Raw genomic sequence first — 20010 nt, forward strand, 5'->3', positions numbered from 1 at the left:
CCCCCACCCCCCCCCCCCCCCACCCCCCCCCCCCCCCACCCCCCCCCCCCCCCACCCCCCCCCCCCCCCACCCCCCCCCCCCCCCACCCCCCCCCCCCCCCACCCCCCCCCCCCCCCACCCCCCCCCCCCCCCACCCCCCCCCCCCCCCACCCCCCCCCCCCCCCACCCCCCCCCCCCCCCACCCCCCCCCCCCCCCACCCCCCCCCCCCCCCACCCCCCCCCCCCCCCACCCCCCCCCCCCCCCACCCCCCCCCCCCCCCACCCCCCCCCCCCCCCACCCCCCCCCCCCCCCACCCCCCCCCCCCCCCACCCCCCCCCCCCCCCACCCCCCCCCCCCCCCACCCCCCCCCCCCCCCACCCCCCCCCCCCCCCACCCCCCCCCCCCCCCACCCCCCCCCCCCCCCACCCCCCCCCCCCCCCACCCCCCCCCCCCCCCACCCCCCCCCCCCCCCACCCCCCCCCCCCCCCACCCCCCCCCCCCCCCACCCCCCCCCCCCCCCACCCCCCCCCCCCCCCACCCCCCCCCCCCCCCACCCCCCCCCCCCCCCACCCCCCCCCCCCCCCACCCCCCCCCCCCCCCACCCCCCCCCCCCCCCACCCCCCCCCCCCCCCACCCCCCCCCCCCCCCACCCCCCCCCCCCCCCACCCCCCCCCCCCCCCACCCCCCCCCCCCCCCACCCCCCCCCCCCCCCACCCCCCCCCCCCCCCACCCCCCCCCCCCCCCACCCCCCCCCCCCCCCACCCCCCCCCCCCCCCACCCCCCCCCCCCCCCACCCCCCCCCCCCCCCACCCCCCCCCCCCCCCACCCCCCCCCCCCCCCACCCCCCCCCCCCCCCACCCCCCCCCCCCCCCACCCCCCCCCCCCCCCACCCCCCCCCCCCCCCACCCCCCCCCCCCCCCACCCCCCCCCCCCCCCACCCCCCCCCCCCCCCACCCCCCCCCCCCCCCACCCCCCCCCCCCCCCACCCCCCCCCCCCCCCACCCCCCCCCCCCCCCACCCCCCCCCCCCCCCACCCCCCCCCCCCCCCACCCCCCCCCCCCCCCACCCCCCCCCCCCCCCACCCCCCCCCCCCCCCACCCCCCCCCCCCCCCACCCCCCCCCCCCCCCACCCCCCCCCCCCCCCACCCCCCCCCCCCCCCACCCCCCCCCCCCCCCACCCCCCCCCCCCCCCACCCCCCCCCCCCCCCACCCCCCCCCCCCCCCACCCCCCCCCCCCCCCACCCCCCCCCCCCCCCACCCCCCCCCCCCCCCACCCCCCCCCCCCCCCACCCCCCCCCCCCCCCACCCCCCCCCCCCCCCACCCCCCCCCCCCCCCACCCCCCCCCCCCCCCACCCCCCCCCCCCCCCACCCCCCCCCCCCCCCACCCCCCCCCCCCCCCACCCCCCCCCCCCCCCACCCCCCCCCCCCCCCACCCCCCCCCCCCCCCACCCCCCCCCCCCCCCACCCCCCCCCCCCCCCACCCCCCCCCCCCCCCACCCCCCCCCCCCCCCACCCCCCCCCCCCCCCACCCCCCCCCCCCCCCACCCCCCCCCCCCCCCACCCCCCCCCCCCCCCACCCCCCCCCCCCCCCACCCCCCCCCCCCCCCACCCCCCCCCCCCCCCACCCCCCCCCCCCCCCACCCCCCCCCCCCCCCACCCCCCCCCCCCCCCACCCCCCCCCCCCCCCACCCCCCCCCCCCCCCACCCCCCCCCCCCCCCACCCCCCCCCCCCCCCACCCCCCCCCCCCCCCACCCCCCCCCCCCCCCACCCCCCCCCCCCCCCACCCCCCCCCCCCCCCACCCCCCCCCCCCCCCACCCCCCCCCCCCCCCACCCCCCCCCCCCCCCACCCCCCCCCCCCCCCACCCCCCCCCCCCCCCACCCCCCCCCCCCCCCACCCCCCCCCCCCCCCACCCCCCCCCCCCCCCACCCCCCCCCCCCCCCACCCCCCCCCCCCCCCACCCCCCCCCCCCCCCACCCCCCCCCCCCCCCACCCCCCCCCCCCCCCACCCCCCCCCCCCCCCACCCCCCCCCCCCCCCACCCCCCCCCCCCCCCACCCCCCCCCCCCCCCACCCCCCCCCCCCCCCACCCCCCCCCCCCCCCACCCCCCCCCCCCCCCACCCCCCCCCCCCCCCACCCCCCCCCCCCCCCACCCCCCCCCCCCCCCACCCCCCCCCCCCCCCACCCCCCCCCCCCCCCACCCCCCCCCCCCCCCACCCCCCCCCCCCCCCACCCCCCCCCCCCCCCACCCCCCCCCCCCCCCACCCCCCCCCCCCCCCACCCCCCCCCCCCCCCACCCCCCCCCCCCCCCACCCCCCCCCCCCCCCACCCCCCCCCCCCCCCACCCCCCCCCCCCCCCACCCCCCCCCCCCCCCACCCCCCCCCCCCCCCACCCCCCCCCCCCCCCACCCCCCCCCCCCCCCACCCCCCCCCCCCCCCACCCCCCCCCCCCCCCACCCCCCCCCCCCCCCACCCCCCCCCCCCCCCACCCCCCCCCCCCCCCACCCCCCCCCCCCCCCACCCCCCCCCCCCCCCACCCCCCCCCCCCCCCACCCCCCCCCCCCCCCACCCCCCCCCCCCCCCACCCCCCCCCCCCCCCACCCCCCCCCCCCCCCACCCCCCCCCCCCCCCACCCCCCCCCCCCCCCACCCCCCCCCCCCCCCACCCCCCCCCCCCCCCACCCCCCCCCCCCCCCACCCCCCCCCCCCCCCACCCCCCCCCCCCCCCACCCCCCCCCCCCCCCACCCCCCCCCCCCCCCACCCCCCCCCCCCCCCACCCCCCCCCCCCCCCACCCCCCCCCCCCCCCACCCCCCCCCCCCCCCACCCCCCCCCCCCCCCACCCCCCCCCCCCCCCACCCCCCCCCCCCCCCACCCCCCCCCCCCCCCACCCCCCCCCCCCCCCACCCCCCCCCCCCCCCACCCCCCCCCCCCCCCACCCCCCCCCCCCCCCACCCCCCCCCCCCCCCACCCCCCCCCCCCCCCACCCCCCCCCCCCCCCACCCCCCCCCCCCCCCACCCCCCCCCCCCCCCACCCCCCCCCCCCCCCACCCCCCCCCCCCCCCACCCCCCCCCCCCCCCACCCCCCCCCCCCCCCACCCCCCCCCCCCCCCACCCCCCCCCCCCCCCACCCCCCCCCCCCCCCACCCCCCCCCCCCCCCACCCCCCCCCCCCCCCACCCCCCCCCCCCCCCACCCCCCCCCCCCCCCACCCCCCCCCCCCCCCACCCCCCCCCCCCCCCACCCCCCCCCCCCCCCACCCCCCCCCCCCCCCACCCCCCCCCCCCCCCACCCCCCCCCCCCCCCACCCCCCCCCCCCCCCACCCCCCCCCCCCCCCACCCCCCCCCCCCCCCACCCCCCCCCCCCCCCACCCCCCCCCCCCCCCACCCCCCCCCCCCCCCACCCCCCCCCCCCCCCACCCCCCCCCCCCCCCACCCCCCCCCCCCCCCACCCCCCCCCCCCCCCACCCCCCCCCCCCCCCACCCCCCCCCCCCCCCACCCCCCCCCCCCCCCACCCCCCCCCCCCCCCACCCCCCCCCCCCCCCACCCCCCCCCCCCCCCACCCCCCCCCCCCCCCACCCCCCCCCCCCCCCACCCCCCCCCCCCCCCACCCCCCCCCCCCCCCACCCCCCCCCCCCCCCACCCCCCCCCCCCCCCACCCCCCCCCCCCCCCACCCCCCCCCCCCCCCACCCCCCCCCCCCCCCACCCCCCCCCCCCCCCACCCCCCCCCCCCCCCACCCCCCCCCCCCCCCACCCCCCCCCCCCCCCACCCCCCCCCCCCCCCACCCCCCCCCCCCCCCACCCCCCCCCCCCCCCACCCCCCCCCCCCCCCACCCCCCCCCCCCCCCACCCCCCCCCCCCCCCACCCCCCCCCCCCCCCACCCCCCCCCCCCCCCACCCCCCCCCCCCCCCACCCCCCCCCCCCCCCACCCCCCCCCCCCCCCACCCCCCCCCCCCCCCACCCCCCCCCCCCCCCACCCCCCCCCCCCCCCACCCCCCCCCCCCCCCACCCCCCCCCCCCCCCACCCCCCCCCCCCCCCACCCCCCCCCCCCCCCACCCCCCCCCCCCCCCACCCCCCCCCCCCCCCACCCCCCCCCCCCCCCACCCCCCCCCCCCCCCACCCCCCCCCCCCCCCACCCCCCCCCCCCCCCACCCCCCCCCCCCCCCACCCCCCCCCCCCCCCACCCCCCCCCCCCCCCACCCCCCCCCCCCCCCACCCCCCCCCCCCCCCACCCCCCCCCCCCCCCACCCCCCCCCCCCCCCACCCCCCCCCCCCCCCACCCCCCCCCCCCCCCACCCCCCCCCCCCCCCACCCCCCCCCCCCCCCACCCCCCCCCCCCCCCACCCCCCCCCCCCCCCACCCCCCCCCCCCCCCACCCCCCCCCCCCCCCACCCCCCCCCCCCCCCACCCCCCCCCCCCCCCACCCCCCCCCCCCCCCACCCCCCCCCCCCCCCACCCCCCCCCCCCCCCACCCCCCCCCCCCCCCACCCCCCCCCCCCCCCACCCCCCCCCCCCCCCACCCCCCCCCCCCCCCACCCCCCCCCCCCCCCACCCCCCCCCCCCCCCACCCCCCCCCCCCCCCACCCCCCCCCCCCCCCACCCCCCCCCCCCCCCACCCCCCCCCCCCCCCACCCCCCCCCCCCCCCACCCCCCCCCCCCCCCACCCCCCCCCCCCCCCACCCCCCCCCCCCCCCACCCCCCCCCCCCCCCACCCCCCCCCCCCCCCACCCCCCCCCCCCCCCACCCCCCCCCCCCCCCACCCCCCCCCCCCCCCACCCCCCCCCCCCCCCACCCCCCCCCCCCCCCACCCCCCCCCCCCCCCACCCCCCCCCCCCCCCACCCCCCCCCCCCCCCACCCCCCCCCCCCCCCACCCCCCCCCCCCCCCACCCCCCCCCCCCCCCACCCCCCCCCCCCCCCACCCCCCCCCCCCCCCACCCCCCCCCCCCCCCACCCCCCCCCCCCCCCACCCCCCCCCCCCCCCACCCCCCCCCCCCCCCACCCCCCCCCCCCCCCACCCCCCCCCCCCCCCACCCCCCCCCCCCCCCACCCCCCCCCCCCCCCACCCCCCCCCCCCCCCACCCCCCCCCCCCCCCACCCCCCCCCCCCCCCACCCCCCCCCCCCCCCACCCCCCCCCCCCCCCACCCCCCCCCCCCCCCACCCCCCCCCCCCCCCACCCCCCCCCCCCCCCACCCCCCCCCCCCCCCACCCCCCCCCCCCCCCACCCCCCCCCCCCCCCACCCCCCCCCCCCCCCACCCCCCCCCCCCCCCACCCCCCCCCCCCCCCACCCCCCCCCCCCCCCACCCCCCCCCCCCCCCACCCCCCCCCCCCCCCACCCCCCCCCCCCCCCACCCCCCCCCCCCCCCACCCCCCCCCCCCCCCACCCCCCCCCCCCCCCACCCCCCCCCCCCCCCACCCCCCCCCCCCCCCACCCCCCCCCCCCCCCACCCCCCCCCCCCCCCACCCCCCCCCCCCCCCACCCCCCCCCCCCCCCACCCCCCCCCCCCCCCACCCCCCCCCCCCCCCACCCCCCCCCCCCCCCACCCCCCCCCCCCCCCACCCCCCCCCCCCCCCACCCCCCCCCCCCCCCACCCCCCCCCCCCCCCACCCCCCCCCCCCCCCACCCCCCCCCCCCCCCACCCCCCCCCCCCCCCACCCCCCCCCCCCCCCACCCCCCCCCCCCCCCACCCCCCCCCCCCCCCACCCCCCCCCCCCCCCACCCCCCCCCCCCCCCACCCCCCCCCCCCCCCACCCCCCCCCCCCCCCACCCCCCCCCCCCCCCACCCCCCCCCCCCCCCACCCCCCCCCCCCCCCACCCCCCCCCCCCCCCACCCCCCCCCCCCCCCACCCCCCCCCCCCCCCACCCCCCCCCCCCCCCACCCCCCCCCCCCCCCACCCCCCCCCCCCCCCACCCCCCCCCCCCCCCACCCCCCCCCCCCCCCACCCCCCCCCCCCCCCACCCCCCCCCCCCCCCACCCCCCCCCCCCCCCACCCCCCCCCCCCCCCACCCCCCCCCCCCCCCACCCCCCCCCCCCCCCACCCCCCCCCCCCCCCACCCCCCCCCCCCCCCACCCCCCCCCCCCCCCACCCCCCCCCCCCCCCACCCCCCCCCCCCCCCACCCCCCCCCCCCCCCACCCCCCCCCCCCCCCACCCCCCCCCCCCCCCACCCCCCCCCCCCCCCACCCCCCCCCCCCCCCACCCCCCCCCCCCCCCACCCCCCCCCCCCCCCACCCCCCCCCCCCCCCACCCCCCCCCCCCCCCACCCCCCCCCCCCCCCACCCCCCCCCCCCCCCACCCCCCCCCCCCCCCACCCCCCCCCCCCCCCACCCCCCCCCCCCCCCACCCCCCCCCCCCCCCACCCCCCCCCCCCCCCACCCCCCCCCCCCCCCACCCCCCCCCCCCCCCACCCCCCCCCCCCCCCACCCCCCCCCCCCCCCACCCCCCCCCCCCCCCACCCCCCCCCCCCCCCACCCCCCCCCCCCCCCACCCCCCCCCCCCCCCACCCCCCCCCCCCCCCACCCCCCCCCCCCCCCACCCCCCCCCCCCCCCACCCCCCCCCCCCCCCACCCCCCCCCCCCCCCACCCCCCCCCCCCCCCACCCCCCCCCCCCCCCACCCCCCCCCCCCCCCACCCCCCCCCCCCCCCACCCCCCCCCCCCCCCACCCCCCCCCCCCCCCACCCCCCCCCCCCCCCACCCCCCCCCCCCCCCACCCCCCCCCCCCCCCACCCCCCCCCCCCCCCACCCCCCCCCCCCCCCACCCCCCCCCCCCCCCACCCCCCCCCCCCCCCACCCCCCCCCCCCCCCACCCCCCCCCCCCCCCACCCCCCCCCCCCCCCACCCCCCCCCCCCCCCACCCCCCCCCCCCCCCACCCCCCCCCCCCCCCACCCCCCCCCCCCCCCACCCCCCCCCCCCCCCACCCCCCCCCCCCCCCACCCCCCCCCCCCCCCACCCCCCCCCCCCCCCACCCCCCCCCCCCCCCACCCCCCCCCCCCCCCACCCCCCCCCCCCCCCACCCCCCCCCCCCCCCACCCCCCCCCCCCCCCACCCCCCCCCCCCCCCACCCCCCCCCCCCCCCACCCCCCCCCCCCCCCACCCCCCCCCCCCCCCACCCCCCCCCCCCCCCACCCCCCCCCCCCCCCACCCCCCCCCCCCCCCACCCCCCCCCCCCCCCACCCCCCCCCCCCCCCACCCCCCCCCCCCCCCACCCCCCCCCCCCCCCACCCCCCCCCCCCCCCACCCCCCCCCCCCCCCACCCCCCCCCCCCCCCACCCCCCCCCCCCCCCACCCCCCCCCCCCCCCACCCCCCCCCCCCCCCACCCCCCCCCCCCCCCACCCCCCCCCCCCCCCACCCCCCCCCCCCCCCACCCCCCCCCCCCCCCACCCCCCCCCCCCCCCACCCCCCCCCCCCCCCACCCCCCCCCCCCCCCACCCCCCCCCCCCCCCACCCCCCCCCCCCCCCACCCCCCCCCCCCCCCACCCCCCCCCCCCCCCACCCCCCCCCCCCCCCACCCCCCCCCCCCCCCACCCCCCCCCCCCCCCACCCCCCCCCCCCCCCACCCCCCCCCCCCCCCACCCCCCCCCCCCCCCACCCCCCCCCCCCCCCACCCCCCCCCCCCCCCACCCCCCCCCCCCCCCACCCCCCCCCCCCCCCACCCCCCCCCCCCCCCACCCCCCCCCCCCCCCACCCCCCCCCCCCCCCACCCCCCCCCCCCCCCACCCCCCCCCCCCCCCACCCCCCCCCCCCCCCACCCCCCCCCCCCCCCACCCCCCCCCCCCCCCACCCCCCCCCCCCCCCACCCCCCCCCCCCCCCACCCCCCCCCCCCCCCACCCCCCCCCCCCCCCACCCCCCCCCCCCCCCACCCCCCCCCCCCCCCACCCCCCCCCCCCCCCACCCCCCCCCCCCCCCACCCCCCCCCCCCCCCACCCCCCCCCCCCCCCACCCCCCCCCCCCCCCACCCCCCCCCCCCCCCACCCCCCCCCCCCCCCACCCCCCCCCCCCCCCACCCCCCCCCCCCCCCACCCCCCCCCCCCCCCACCCCCCCCCCCCCCCACCCCCCCCCCCCCCCACCCCCCCCCCCCCCCACCCCCCCCCCCCCCCACCCCCCCCCCCCCCCACCCCCCCCCCCCCCCACCCCCCCCCCCCCCCACCCCCCCCCCCCCCCACCCCCCCCCCCCCCCACCCCCCCCCCCCCCCACCCCCCCCCCCCCCCACCCCCCCCCCCCCCCACCCCCCCCCCCCCCCACCCCCCCCCCCCCCCACCCCCCCCCCCCCCCACCCCCCCCCCCCCCCACCCCCCCCCCCCCCCACCCCCCCCCCCCCCCACCCCCCCCCCCCCCCACCCCCCCCCCCCCCCACCCCCCCCCCCCCCCACCCCCCCCCCCCCCCACCCCCCCCCCCCCCCACCCCCCCCCCCCCCCACCCCCCCCCCCCCCCACCCCCCCCCCCCCCCACCCCCCCCCCCCCCCACCCCCCCCCCCCCCCACCCCCCCCCCCCCCCACCCCCCCCCCCCCCCACCCCCCCCCCCCCCCACCCCCCCCCCCCCCCACCCCCCCCCCCCCCCACCCCCCCCCCCCCCCACCCCCCCCCCCCCCCACCCCCCCCCCCCCCCACCCCCCCCCCCCCCCACCCCCCCCCCCCCCCACCCCCCCCCCCCCCCACCCCCCCCCCCCCCCACCCCCCCCCCCCCCCACCCCCCCCCCCCCCCACCCCCCCCCCCCCCCACCCCCCCCCCCCCCCACCCCCCCCCCCCCCCACCCCCCCCCCCCCCCACCCCCCCCCCCCCCCACCCCCCCCCCCCCCCACCCCCCCCCCCCCCCACCCCCCCCCCCCCCCACCCCCCCCCCCCCCCACCCCCCCCCCCCCCCACCCCCCCCCCCCCCCACCCCCCCCCCCCCCCACCCCCCCCCCCCCCCACCCCCCCCCCCCCCCACCCCCCCCCCCCCCCACCCCCCCCCCCCCCCACCCCCCCCCCCCCCCACCCCCCCCCCCCCCCACCCCCCCCCCCCCCCACCCCCCCCCCCCCCCACCCCCCCCCCCCCCCACCCCCCCCCCCCCCCACCCCCCCCCCCCCCCACCCCCCCCCCCCCCCACCCCCCCCCCCCCCCACCCCCCCCCCCCCCCACCCCCCCCCCCCCCCACCCCCCCCCCCCCCCACCCCCCCCCCCCCCCACCCCCCCCCCCCCCCACCCCCCCCCCCCCCCACCCCCCCCCCCCCCCACCCCCCCCCCCCCCCACCCCCCCCCCCCCCCACCCCCCCCCCCCCCCACCCCCCCCCCCCCCCACCCCCCCCCCCCCCCACCCCCCCCCCCCCCCACCCCCCCCCCCCCCCACCCCCCCCCCCCCCCACCCCCCCCCCCCCCCACCCCCCCCCCCCCCCACCCCCCCCCCCCCCCACCCCCCCCCCCCCCCACCCCCCCCCCCCCCCACCCCCCCCCCCCCCCACCCCCCCCCCCCCCCACCCCCCCCCCCCCCCACCCCCCCCCCCCCCCACCCCCCCCCCCCCCCACCCCCCCCCCCCCCCACCCCCCCCCCCCCCCACCCCCCCCCCCCCCCACCCCCCCCCCCCCCCACCCCCCCCCCCCCCCACCCCCCCCCCCCCCCACCCCCCCCCCCCCCCACCCCCCCCCCCCCCCACCCCCCCCCCCCCCCACCCCCCCCCCCCCCCACCCCCCCCCCCCCCCACCCCCCCCCCCCCCCACCCCCCCCCCCCCCCACCCCCCCCCCCCCCCACCCCCCCCCCCCCCCACCCCCCCCCCCCCCCACCCCCCCCCCCCCCCACCCCCCCCCCCCCCCACCCCCCCCCCCCCCCACCCCCCCCCCCCCCCACCCCCCCCCCCCCCCACCCCCCCCCCCCCCCACCCCCCCCCCCCCCCACCCCCCCCCCCCCCCACCCCCCCCCCCCCCCACCCCCCCCCCCCCCCACCCCCCCCCCCCCCCACCCCCCCCCCCCCCCACCCCCCCCCCCCCCCACCCCCCCCCCCCCCCACCCCCCCCCCCCCCCACCCCCCCCCCCCCCCACCCCCCCCCCCCCCCACCCCCCCCCCCCCCCACCCCCCCCCCCCCCCACCCCCCCCCCCCCCCACCCCCCCCCCCCCCCACCCCCCCCCCCCCCCACCCCCCCCCCCCCCCACCCCCCCCCCCCCCCACCCCCCCCCCCCCCCACCCCCCCCCCCCCCCACCCCCCCCCCCCCCCACCCCCCCCCCCCCCCACCCCCCCCCCCCCCCACCCCCCCCCCCCCCCACCCCCCCCCCCCCCCACCCCCCCCCCCCCCCACCCCCCCCCCCCCCCACCCCCCCCCCCCCCCACCCCCCCCCCCCCCCACCCCCCCCCCCCCCCACCCCCCCCCCCCCCCACCCCCCCCCCCCCCCACCCCCCCCCCCCCCCACCCCCCCCCCCCCCCACCCCCCCCCCCCCCCACCCCCCCCCCCCCCCACCCCCCCCCCCCCCCACCCCCCCCCCCCCCCACCCCCCCCCCCCCCCACCCCCCCCCCCCCCCACCCCCCCCCCCCCCCACCCCCCCCCCCCCCCACCCCCCCCCCCCCCCACCCCCCCCCCCCCCCACCCCCCCCCCCCCCCACCCCCCCCCCCCCCCACCCCCCCCCCCCCCCACCCCCCCCCCCCCCCACCCCCCCCCCCCCCCACCCCCCCCCCCCCCCACCCCCCCCCCCCCCCACCCCCCCCCCCCCCCACCCCCCCCCCCCCCCACCCCCCCCCCCCCCCACCCCCCCCCCCCCCCACCCCCCCCCCCCCCCACCCCCCCCCCCCCCCACCCCCCCCCCCCCCCACCCCCCCCCCCCCCCACCCCCCCCCCCCCCCACCCCCCCCCCCCCCCACCCCCCCCCCCCCCCACCCCCCCCCCCCCCCACCCCCCCCCCCCCCCACCCCCCCCCCCCCCCACCCCCCCCCCCCCCCACCCCCCCCCCCCCCCACCCCCCCCCCCCCCCACCCCCCCCCCCCCCCACCCCCCCCCCCCCCCACCCCCCCCCCCCCCCACCCCCCCCCCCCCCCACCCCCCCCCCCCCCCACCCCCCCCCCCCCCCACCCCCCCCCCCCCCCACCCCCCCCCCCCCCCACCCCCCCCCCCCCCCACCCCCCCCCCCCCCCACCCCCCCCCCCCCCCACCCCCCCCCCCCCCCACCCCCCCCCCCCCCCACCCCCCCCCCCCCCCACCCCCCCCCCCCCCCACCCCCCCCCCCCCCCACCCCCCCCCCCCCCCACCCCCCCCCCCCCCCACCCCCCCCCCCCCCCACCCCCCCCCCCCCCCACCCCCCCCCCCCCCCACCCCCCCCCCCCCCCACCCCCCCCCCCCCCCACCCCCCCCCCCCCCCACCCCCCCCCCCCCCCACCCCCCCCCCCCCCCACCCCCCCCCCCCCCCACCCCCCCCCCCCCCCACCCCCCCCCCCCCCCACCCCCCCCCCCCCCCACCCCCCCCCCCCCCCACCCCCCCCCCCCCCCACCCCCCCCCCCCCCCACCCCCCCCCCCCCCCACCCCCCCCCCCCCCCACCCCCCCCCCCCCCCACCCCCCCCCCCCCCCACCCCCCCCCCCCCCCACCCCCCCCCCCCCCCACCCCCCCCCCCCCCCACCCCCCCCCCCCCCCACCCCCCCCCCCCCCCACCCCCCCCCCCCCCCACCCCCCCCCCCCCCCACCCCCCCCCCCCCCCACCCCCCCCCCCCCCCACCCCCCCCCCCCCCCACCCCCCCCCCCCCCCACCCCCCCCCCCCCCCACCCCCCCCCCCCCCCACCCCCCCCCCCCCCCACCCCCCCCCCCCCCCACCCCCCCCCCCCCCCACCCCCCCCCCCCCCCACCCCCCCCCCCCCCCACCCCCCCCCCCCCCCACCCCCCCCCCCCCCCACCCCCCCCCCCCCCCACCCCCCCCCCCCCCCACCCCCCCCCCCCCCCACCCCCCCCCCCCCCCACCCCCCCCCCCCCCCACCCCCCCCCCCCCCCACCCCCCCCCCCCCCCACCCCCCCCCCCCCCCACCCCCCCCCCCCCCCACCCCCCCCCCCCCCCACCCCCCCCCCCCCCCACCCCCCCCCCCCCCCACCCCCCCCCCCCCCCACCCCCCCCCCCCCCCACCCCCCCCCCCCCCCACCCCCCCCCCCCCCCACCCCCCCCCCCCCCCACCCCCCCCCCCCCCCACCCCCCCCCCCCCCCACCCCCCCCCCCCCCCACCCCCCCCCCCCCCCACCCCCCCCCCCCCCCACCCCCCCCCCCCCCCACCCCCCCCCCCCCCCACCCCCCCCCCCCCCCACCCCCCCCCCCCCCCACCCCCCCCCCCCCCCACCCCCCCCCCCCCCCACCCCCCCCCCCCCCCACCCCCCCCCCCCCCCACCCCCCCCCCCCCCCACCCCCCCCCCCCCCCACCCCCCCCCCCCCCCACCCCCCCCCCCCCCCACCCCCCCCCCCCCCCACCCCCCCCCCCCCCCACCCCCCCCCCCCCCCACCCCCCCCCCCCCCCACCCCCCCCCCCCCCCACCCCCCCCCCCCCCCACCCCCCCCCCCCCCCACCCCCCCCCCCCCCCACCCCCCCCCCCCCCCACCCCCCCCCCCCCCCACCCCCCCCCCCCCCCACCCCCCCCCCCCCCCACCCCCCCCCCCCCCCACCCCCCCCCCCCCCCACCCCCCCCCCCCCCCACCCCCCCCCCCCCCCACCCCCCCCCCCCCCCACCCCCCCCCCCCCCCACCCCCCCCCCCCCCCACCCCCCCCCCCCCCCACCCCCCCCCCCTCCCACCCCCCCCCCCCCCCACAGAGGAGACGTCTGAGGGGGGATATGATGGAAGTCTATAAAATTATGCCTGGGGTACAAAATGTTGACAGAGAGACATTTTTCTCTCTTTCTCACAATACTAGAACCAGGGGGCATTCATTGAAAATGCTGGGGGGAAGAATTAGGACTAATAAAAGGAAACACTTCTTCACGCAACGTGTGATTGGTGTTTGGAATATACAGCCACAGGAGGTGGTGATGGCCACTAACCTGGATAGCTTTTAAAGGGGCTTGGATAGATTTATGGAGGAGAAGCCGATTTATGGCTACCAATCTTGATCCTCTTTGATCTGTGATTGCAAATGCCTTAGCAGACCAGGTGCTCAGGAGCAGCAGCAGCAGCAGAAGGCCATTGCTTTCACCTCCTGCATGTGAGCTCCCAAAGGCACCTGGTGGGCCACTGCGAGGAGCAGAGAGCTGGACTAGATGGACTCTGGTCTGATCCAGCAGGCTAGTTCTTATGTTCTTATGTTCTTTATTTTGTTCAGCAGGAGGAGGGTGGGCTGTTTGGGTGTTTTATTTTATGGGATTGTGATTTTTCAAATTATTATTAAACTTTATTTTAAAAATAGAGGCAGGTGCGTGGCTACTAGAGACAGGGCCTTTTATGTGGTGGCACTATGCTTCTGGAACACGCTCGATGCTTGCCTGTTGTAGGGGAGGGAGCAGGGGTCAGTGGCTGAGCCTCTGTTGGGCATGCAGAAGGTGCCAGGTTCAGTTCCCGGCATCTCCAGTTAAAAAAGGACTGTGCAGCAGGTAATGTATCTCATCTGGAGGAACCGGGTTTGATTCCCCGCTCTGCCGCCTGACCTGTGGAGGCTTATCTGGGGGATTCAGATTAGCCTGTGCACTCCCACACACGCCAGCTGGGTGACCTTGGGCTAGTCACAGCTTTTTGGAGCTCTCTCAGCCCCACCCACCTCACAGGGTGTTTGTTGTGAGGGGGGGGAAGGGCGCGGAGATTGTCAGCTCCTTTGAGTCTCCTGCAGGAGGGAAAGGGGGATATAAATCCAAACTCTTCTTCTTCTTCTAATGTAAAAGAACTCAACCTGAGACCTCTCAGTCGACAATACTGCGCTTTTATTTTTATTTTTGATGTTGTTTGTAGTCTGTCTTTCTCATAGGGACTCAAGGCAAATTACACATAGCAACTATGAAGAAGGGTTTGGATTTATACCCCACTTTCCTATCTTATAAGGGGTCTCAAAGTGGCTTACAAGCTCCTTTCCCTTCCTCTCCCCACAACAGACAACTTGTGAGGGAGGTGGGGCTGAGAGAGTTCACAGAGAACTGTGATTGGCTCAGAGGCGTATCTAGGGCAAATGCAGTCTGGGGGCAAAATCTGAATTTCTCTCTCTCTCTCTCTCTCTCTCACACACACACACACACACACACACACACACACACACACCAGGCGCCCAGGTCTACTTCTTGGAGCCGGAGCTGGCGTCCAGGTCTACAACCCGGAGCCGGTGAGCACAACCTGGCCCTGGCGCCCCCCCCCCCATGTGATTAGATGACGTGTGCCTGGGGACACGTGATACCCCATGTCCCTCTGGCAGATACGCCCCTGGACTGTCTGAAGGTCACCAAGCAGGAATGTAGGAGGGTAAAAACAAATCTGAATCATCAGACAAGAGTCTGCCGCTCATGTGGAGTCTGCCGCTCATCTAACCCAGTTCTCCAGATTAGAGTTTGCTCCTCTGAACCCCTGCAAGGGCCAACTCTTTTTGCACCTGCTGATAAAACGGGGAAAAGGTTTGGAGGGGAACTGCCAAGACTGGGGCGTTTCATTCTAGTTTCTCTTGTGAGAAAGCCCCTCCCACCCGCCTTCCTTGCACAAGCTCATTTGCTCTTTGGACCAAGACTTTTCTGGCCGAGCAGCTGAGATGAGCGAGTTCTGTCCCATAATCCTCTTCTCCAGCCGGTGCTTTAAGGTCTCTGCAAAGTCAGCCGTTAGAAGGCAAATTGTGCAGGAATTATGCAACAGATGTATGTGTATTCTTCTGCACGGAGCGGACCTCTGGGGGTCTGTTTTTCTTTTAGATTATATGCCACAGGAGTAGATCTGGATCATTTTGGAGGGCCATTTTGGGGAAAACATTAACTATATGTTGTACTTGCTTCCCTATTAAACCAAAACTGCTTTTACAGTTTTAAAAAAATAGAAGACGTCTTTTACGACTTAATTGGCATATTACATTGTAATTTTTTTGCATATGTATGTAATAATGCATGCCATTAAAAAGTGTAAATGTCTTTGTTTTCAATAAGAAAATTTGCAAGTACCCAGTCCTTGAGGGAGGCGTGCAACCTGCTAAAATCCTGCACTGCCCTAGCATGTGGATCTGTAATTTTTCCTTGCCATTTGAGAGGCAGGAAAAACAAATGTTGAAGATAGTAAATGCATTTTGCAGTAGAGGAGAGAAAGTGTGTGTTTGGATGGAAACGCTCTCATAACAGTAATAAGAGGTAGGACTACCAGCATAATTGGATATTAAATTAAACTTTATATCAGTGAAATCACTGAAGTCTTTAATAATGTATTGTCTGCGAAGACATAATAATTGCAGAAAATAATTCTTGTCAACGTTGCATATGTTTACAGCGAGAATTGTCATTATCTAACGTTGTAGATTACCTTACATAAAATTTTTCATACTATATTTTTGTGTAAAGCCTTGTTTTTTTATTTCACTCATGCTTAAGAGGGAAAAATTACAAGTTCTTTTTTTTTCTGGTATCATTCAGGATTTTTTTTTATTTTTCCTCTGGGAAAATGTGGGAAATCCTCAGACTTTTCCATGCTGCACAGTGCGTGTGCGTGCGTGTGCGCGCGTGTGTTTGTGCATGCTCAAGTTGTATGATGAAAACCTTGCTTTAAGAAGTACTTTTCTCAATCTCAACGAGCAAAAAAGTTAGCAGGAGATATTTTTCAGTGGTTCCCCAAATTTTTGAGTTTTTTAAAATATTTTCTCCAGGGGCAGATCCTGGGGTATTCCGGCATTGTATCCGTAGAGTTCTTAAAACATATCCGTTCCAAGCCTCTTAAGAACATAAGAACAAGCCAGCTGGATCAGACCAGAGTCCATCTAGTCCAGCTCTCTGCTACTCGCAGTGGCCCACCAGGTGCCTTTGGGAGCTCACATGCAGGAGGTGAAAGCAAGGGCCTTCTGCGGCTGTTGCTCCCGATCACCTGGTCTGTTAAGGCATTTGCAATCTCAGATCAAAGAGGATCAAGATTGGGAGCCATAAATCGACTTCTCCTCCATAAATCTGTCCAAGCCCCTTTTAAAGCTATCCAGGTGAGTGGCCATCACCACCCCCTGTGGCAGCATATTCCAAACACCAATCACACATTGCGTGAAGAAGTGTTTCCTTTTATCAGTCCTAATTCTTCCCCCCCAGCATTTCCAATGAATGCCCCCTGGTTCTAGTATTGTGAGAAAGAGAGAGAAATTTCTCTCTGTCCACATTTTCTACCCCATGCATAATTTCATAGACTTCAATCATATCCCCCCTCAGACGTCTCCTCTCCAAACTAAAGAGTCCCAAACGCTCTTGGAAAGTCTACAGCAGGAGAGTCAAACTCATTTGTTTGGAGGACCAGATATGACATAAATGTAACTTGGTTGGGCCGGGCCCGAGGTGTGGGGGTGGCTGCCTCGGCTGGCCCCAGAATGGCACTTAGGGGGGTCCCTGGATTGGTGATCCCACAGCAGGGTGGAGAAGCTGCCTTGAGGGGGAGGGTTGCCTCAGCTGGATTACAGGCCTGATAAGCCCCCTCAAGGGGCTGAATCTGTTCTCCGGGCTGCATGTTTGACACCTCTGGTCTAGAGTACCTAGTTCTCAGAAGGAAAGCTGGCCCCGCCTTGGGTATCCAAGGACAATAAGACTGAAACTTCCCCAGAATATCATGGAAAGAATAACTCAACATTCTATGTATTGTCAAAGGCTTTTACAGCCGGAATCTCTAGCGCATAGGTGTCAAACTCGTGGCCCTCCAGATGTTATGGACTACAGTTCCCATCATCCCTTGCCAGCATCATGCTGGCAGGGGATGATGGGAACTGTAGTCCATAACATCTGGGGGGTCGTGAGTTTGACACCTGTGCTCTAGCATGTTGTGGGTTTTCTGGGCTGTGTGGCCATGTTCCAGTGGCATTTTCTCCCGACGTTTCACCTGCATCTGTGGCTGGCATCTTCACAGGATCTGCCAGCCACAGATGCAGGCAAAACATCCGGAGAACACGCCCATACAACCCACAACTCGCTAGTCAACGTTCCATTCTGAAACGTTGCCTTTGATTCATCACGAGTCCATTTAGGATGCTGTTTCTCTCTCTAAGACTAGCACTGGGAATAGTTATGTGATTGGAAGAGAGTTTGCCAAATCACTGAAATGAGCAATAGCTGGATTTGGTTCCAGGAAATTGGGATTTGGTTCCAGGAAGTTGGGATTCAACACTCACCCCCTGCCAAATTACTTGATTTGCATTGTTTGGCGAGCATTTCCTTCCTTCCTTCCTTCCTTCCTTCCTTCCTTCCTTCCTTCAACTTAGGGCAGTGGCGGCGAACCTTTGGCACTCCAGATGTTATGGACTACAATTCCCAGATTGTAAAGAAACTGTATAATAGTTGTCGGTAATACAGCAAGTAAGGATCTAAAAACCTGCACAGTGGGACCCATCCATGCTACTGAAGGGAAAAGGAGGGCGGGGGGGCGGGGAATCTCCATGGATTTCTGTGGCTGACCAGGGTTCTGAACCGGGGGCCTGTGGTCTTAGTCCAGTAGCCCCTGAACCCAATTCCTCCACACTGACTCCCATTAACAAAGTCTTCTTTTGCAGGGAGAAGAAAATCTCCAGAAGCAGCGCCTTGAAAGTCCTGGATCACGCCATGATCGGGCCGGAGGGGGCAGACAACTGCCACAAGTTTGTGGACATTCTTGGCCTGAGGACCATCTTCCCACTGTTCATGAAGTCTCCAAAGAAAGTCAAGAAGGTCGGCACCTCGGAGAAGGAGCACGAAGGTAGGATGGAATCAAAGCTGGCCTCCAAGGGAGGGGGGCCCTCCGAAACGAAAAAGCTTGGATCAGTCCAGCGTCGTGCTTTTCCGCCCCCCCCCCCCCCGCCCCCCAGCATACATAAAAAGACTTGTGCCGTGAGCGCAAGCAAGGATGCGCTCTCTCCCAGCGACTCCTGGGCAGCCCGACTACCGGCATGGTGGCTAATTAGCTCCTGCATATGCGCACGTGAGCCTGTCGTTTGAAGCTGTCTCTTTGATGCCAAACTCTTTTGAAAAGAGTAATGAGCCAACTGCAAATGTCACCTCCAAAACAGTGTTCTTTGCCTGGCTCTGAGCACTGGAGTGTGGCGTGAACATCGGGCATCAGAGGCGCCGAGTGCTGCCGGTCGCTGCGGTTCTTTCTTCCCTCGGCTTCCCTCGGCTTCCCTCAGCCCGCCCTCTCCCCCAGTGGCGCTGCGCTCCGCAAAGATCTGTAGTCTCCGGATGATCTGAGCTGCTGATTCGGCCACCGCGGTTCTCCTTTGTGTAGCGGAGTTGGATTGGAGACGGCGTTATCTGTTTTACCAGCTGCTTGGATGGGCCGGGTGGAGCTTGCAGATAAGGAAAGGGGACGGGGTTGTGGGGGCTCCCTCGGCTTCTGAGGGGCTGCTTCTTTTTGGCACCTCTGAAAACAATGCCCCCCCAAGACACCTCTTGGATTGTCTGGGTGCGATCGTCTGCCACTGTTGCGTTTGTTTTAATTGAAACGTTTGTTAGCCGCCTTTTTTCTTTACGGAGCTCTGTGAAATATATGCAGTGAAGTACATTATATTGTCAAAGGCTTTCACGGCCGGAATCACTAGGGCAGTGATGGCAAACCTTTTCGAGACTGAGTGCCCAAACTGCAACCCAAAACCCACTTATTTATCACAAAGTGCCAACACGGCAACTTAACCTGAATGCTGAGGTTTTAGTTTAGAAAAAACGGTTGGCTCCAAGGCGTGCGTTACTCGGGAGTAAGCTTGGTGGTAGTCGGTAGCTTTACTTCGAAGCAACTGCGTAACGCTTCGAACAGGTGAATCACGACCCTAGGAGGGTTTACTCAGAAGCAAACCCCACTTCCAGCAACCGAGCTTACTCCCAGGTAAAGGATCATGCTTTCGTTCTTTCCATGAAAATCAGTGGGGTTTAACAGCGCTTAACAGGGTTACCTACACTGCTTCCCCAAAACTTCACTGCTTCCCTGAGCCTTCTGGGGAGTGCGGTCTAAAAAATATAATAAATAAATAAAATAAATAAACTAGGTCTTCGGTTTAATGCTAATAATCTTCCTAATAATCTGGGACCTTCGTACCTAAGAGACCGTCTGGCCCCATATGTCCCACGTCGGTCTCTGCGTTCGGCAGAGGCCAATCTGCTTGTGATCCCCGCCCCCTCTATGATGCGGCTGGCCTCCACTAGGGCCAGGGCATTTACGGCCCTGGCCCCTGTTTGGTGGAATGCTCTCCCACCAACTGTCCGGGCCCTGCGGGACCTTAATGAATTCCGCAGGGCCTGTAAGACTGAGTTATTCCGCCGGGCTTTTGGAGAGTCCAGCCGCTGATAGGGGTGCCCGGAAACAGCTACAACCCGCTGTTCCCTTTGTAGGAGTTTTAATAGCGGGACGCCATCTTTATTTTAATTGATACAGAAATTGGATGCTGCTTTTAAATTGTTTTAATATTTATTGTCTTATCACTGTTGTAAACCGCCCTGAGCCCTTCGGGGGAGGGCGGTATAAAAGTAGAATAATAAATAAAATAAATAAATAAATAAATAATTACACTATTATCACATGATGAACTCTGTGCACGCGTGCCCACAGAGAGGGCTCTGAGTGCCACCTCTGGCACCCGTGCCATAGGTTCGCCACCACTTCACTAGGGTGTTATGGTTTTTCCAGGTTGTACAGCTGCAAACCGAGCGCTGCCTCTGGAATACCAGGGGGACAGGCTGAAAGGAGGGCGGTGCCCTGCAGGGGTCAAGGGGCTGTCAAGTAGGGGACAGGAGGGGAGGAGCCCTCTTCCTTCCGGAGTCGTGCGAGACAGCCTCCTCTTTAAGGCAGGAATCGGTGCAAGACAGCCTCCTCTTTGAGGCAGGAATCGGTGCAAGACAGCCTCCTCTTTGAGGCAGGAATTGGTGCAAGACAGACTCCTCTTTGAGGCAGGAATCGGTGCGAGACAGACTCCTCTTTGAGGCAG

At 77.3% G+C, this 20010-nt stretch overlaps 1 protein-coding gene across 1 annotated transcript in view; it reads left to right on the forward strand.

Moving 5' to 3' along the window:
- The window catches only part of CTNNBL1 (catenin beta like 1), an 89195-nt gene that overhangs the window by 21104 nt on the left and 48081 nt on the right, over positions 1-20010 (forward strand). Inside the window, exon 10 of the mRNA XM_048497957.1 lies at positions 17551-17795. Within this exon, the coding sequence (XP_048353914.1) occupies positions 17551-17795 (245 nt within the window). The remainder of the gene's footprint in view (positions 1-17550; positions 17796-20010) is intronic.

Source organism: Sphaerodactylus townsendi, linkage group LG05 (assembly GCF_021028975.2).
Source record: "Sphaerodactylus townsendi isolate TG3544 linkage group LG05, MPM_Stown_v2.3, whole genome shotgun sequence".
Classification (NCBI taxonomy): domain Eukaryota; kingdom Metazoa; phylum Chordata; class Lepidosauria; order Squamata; family Sphaerodactylidae; genus Sphaerodactylus; species Sphaerodactylus townsendi.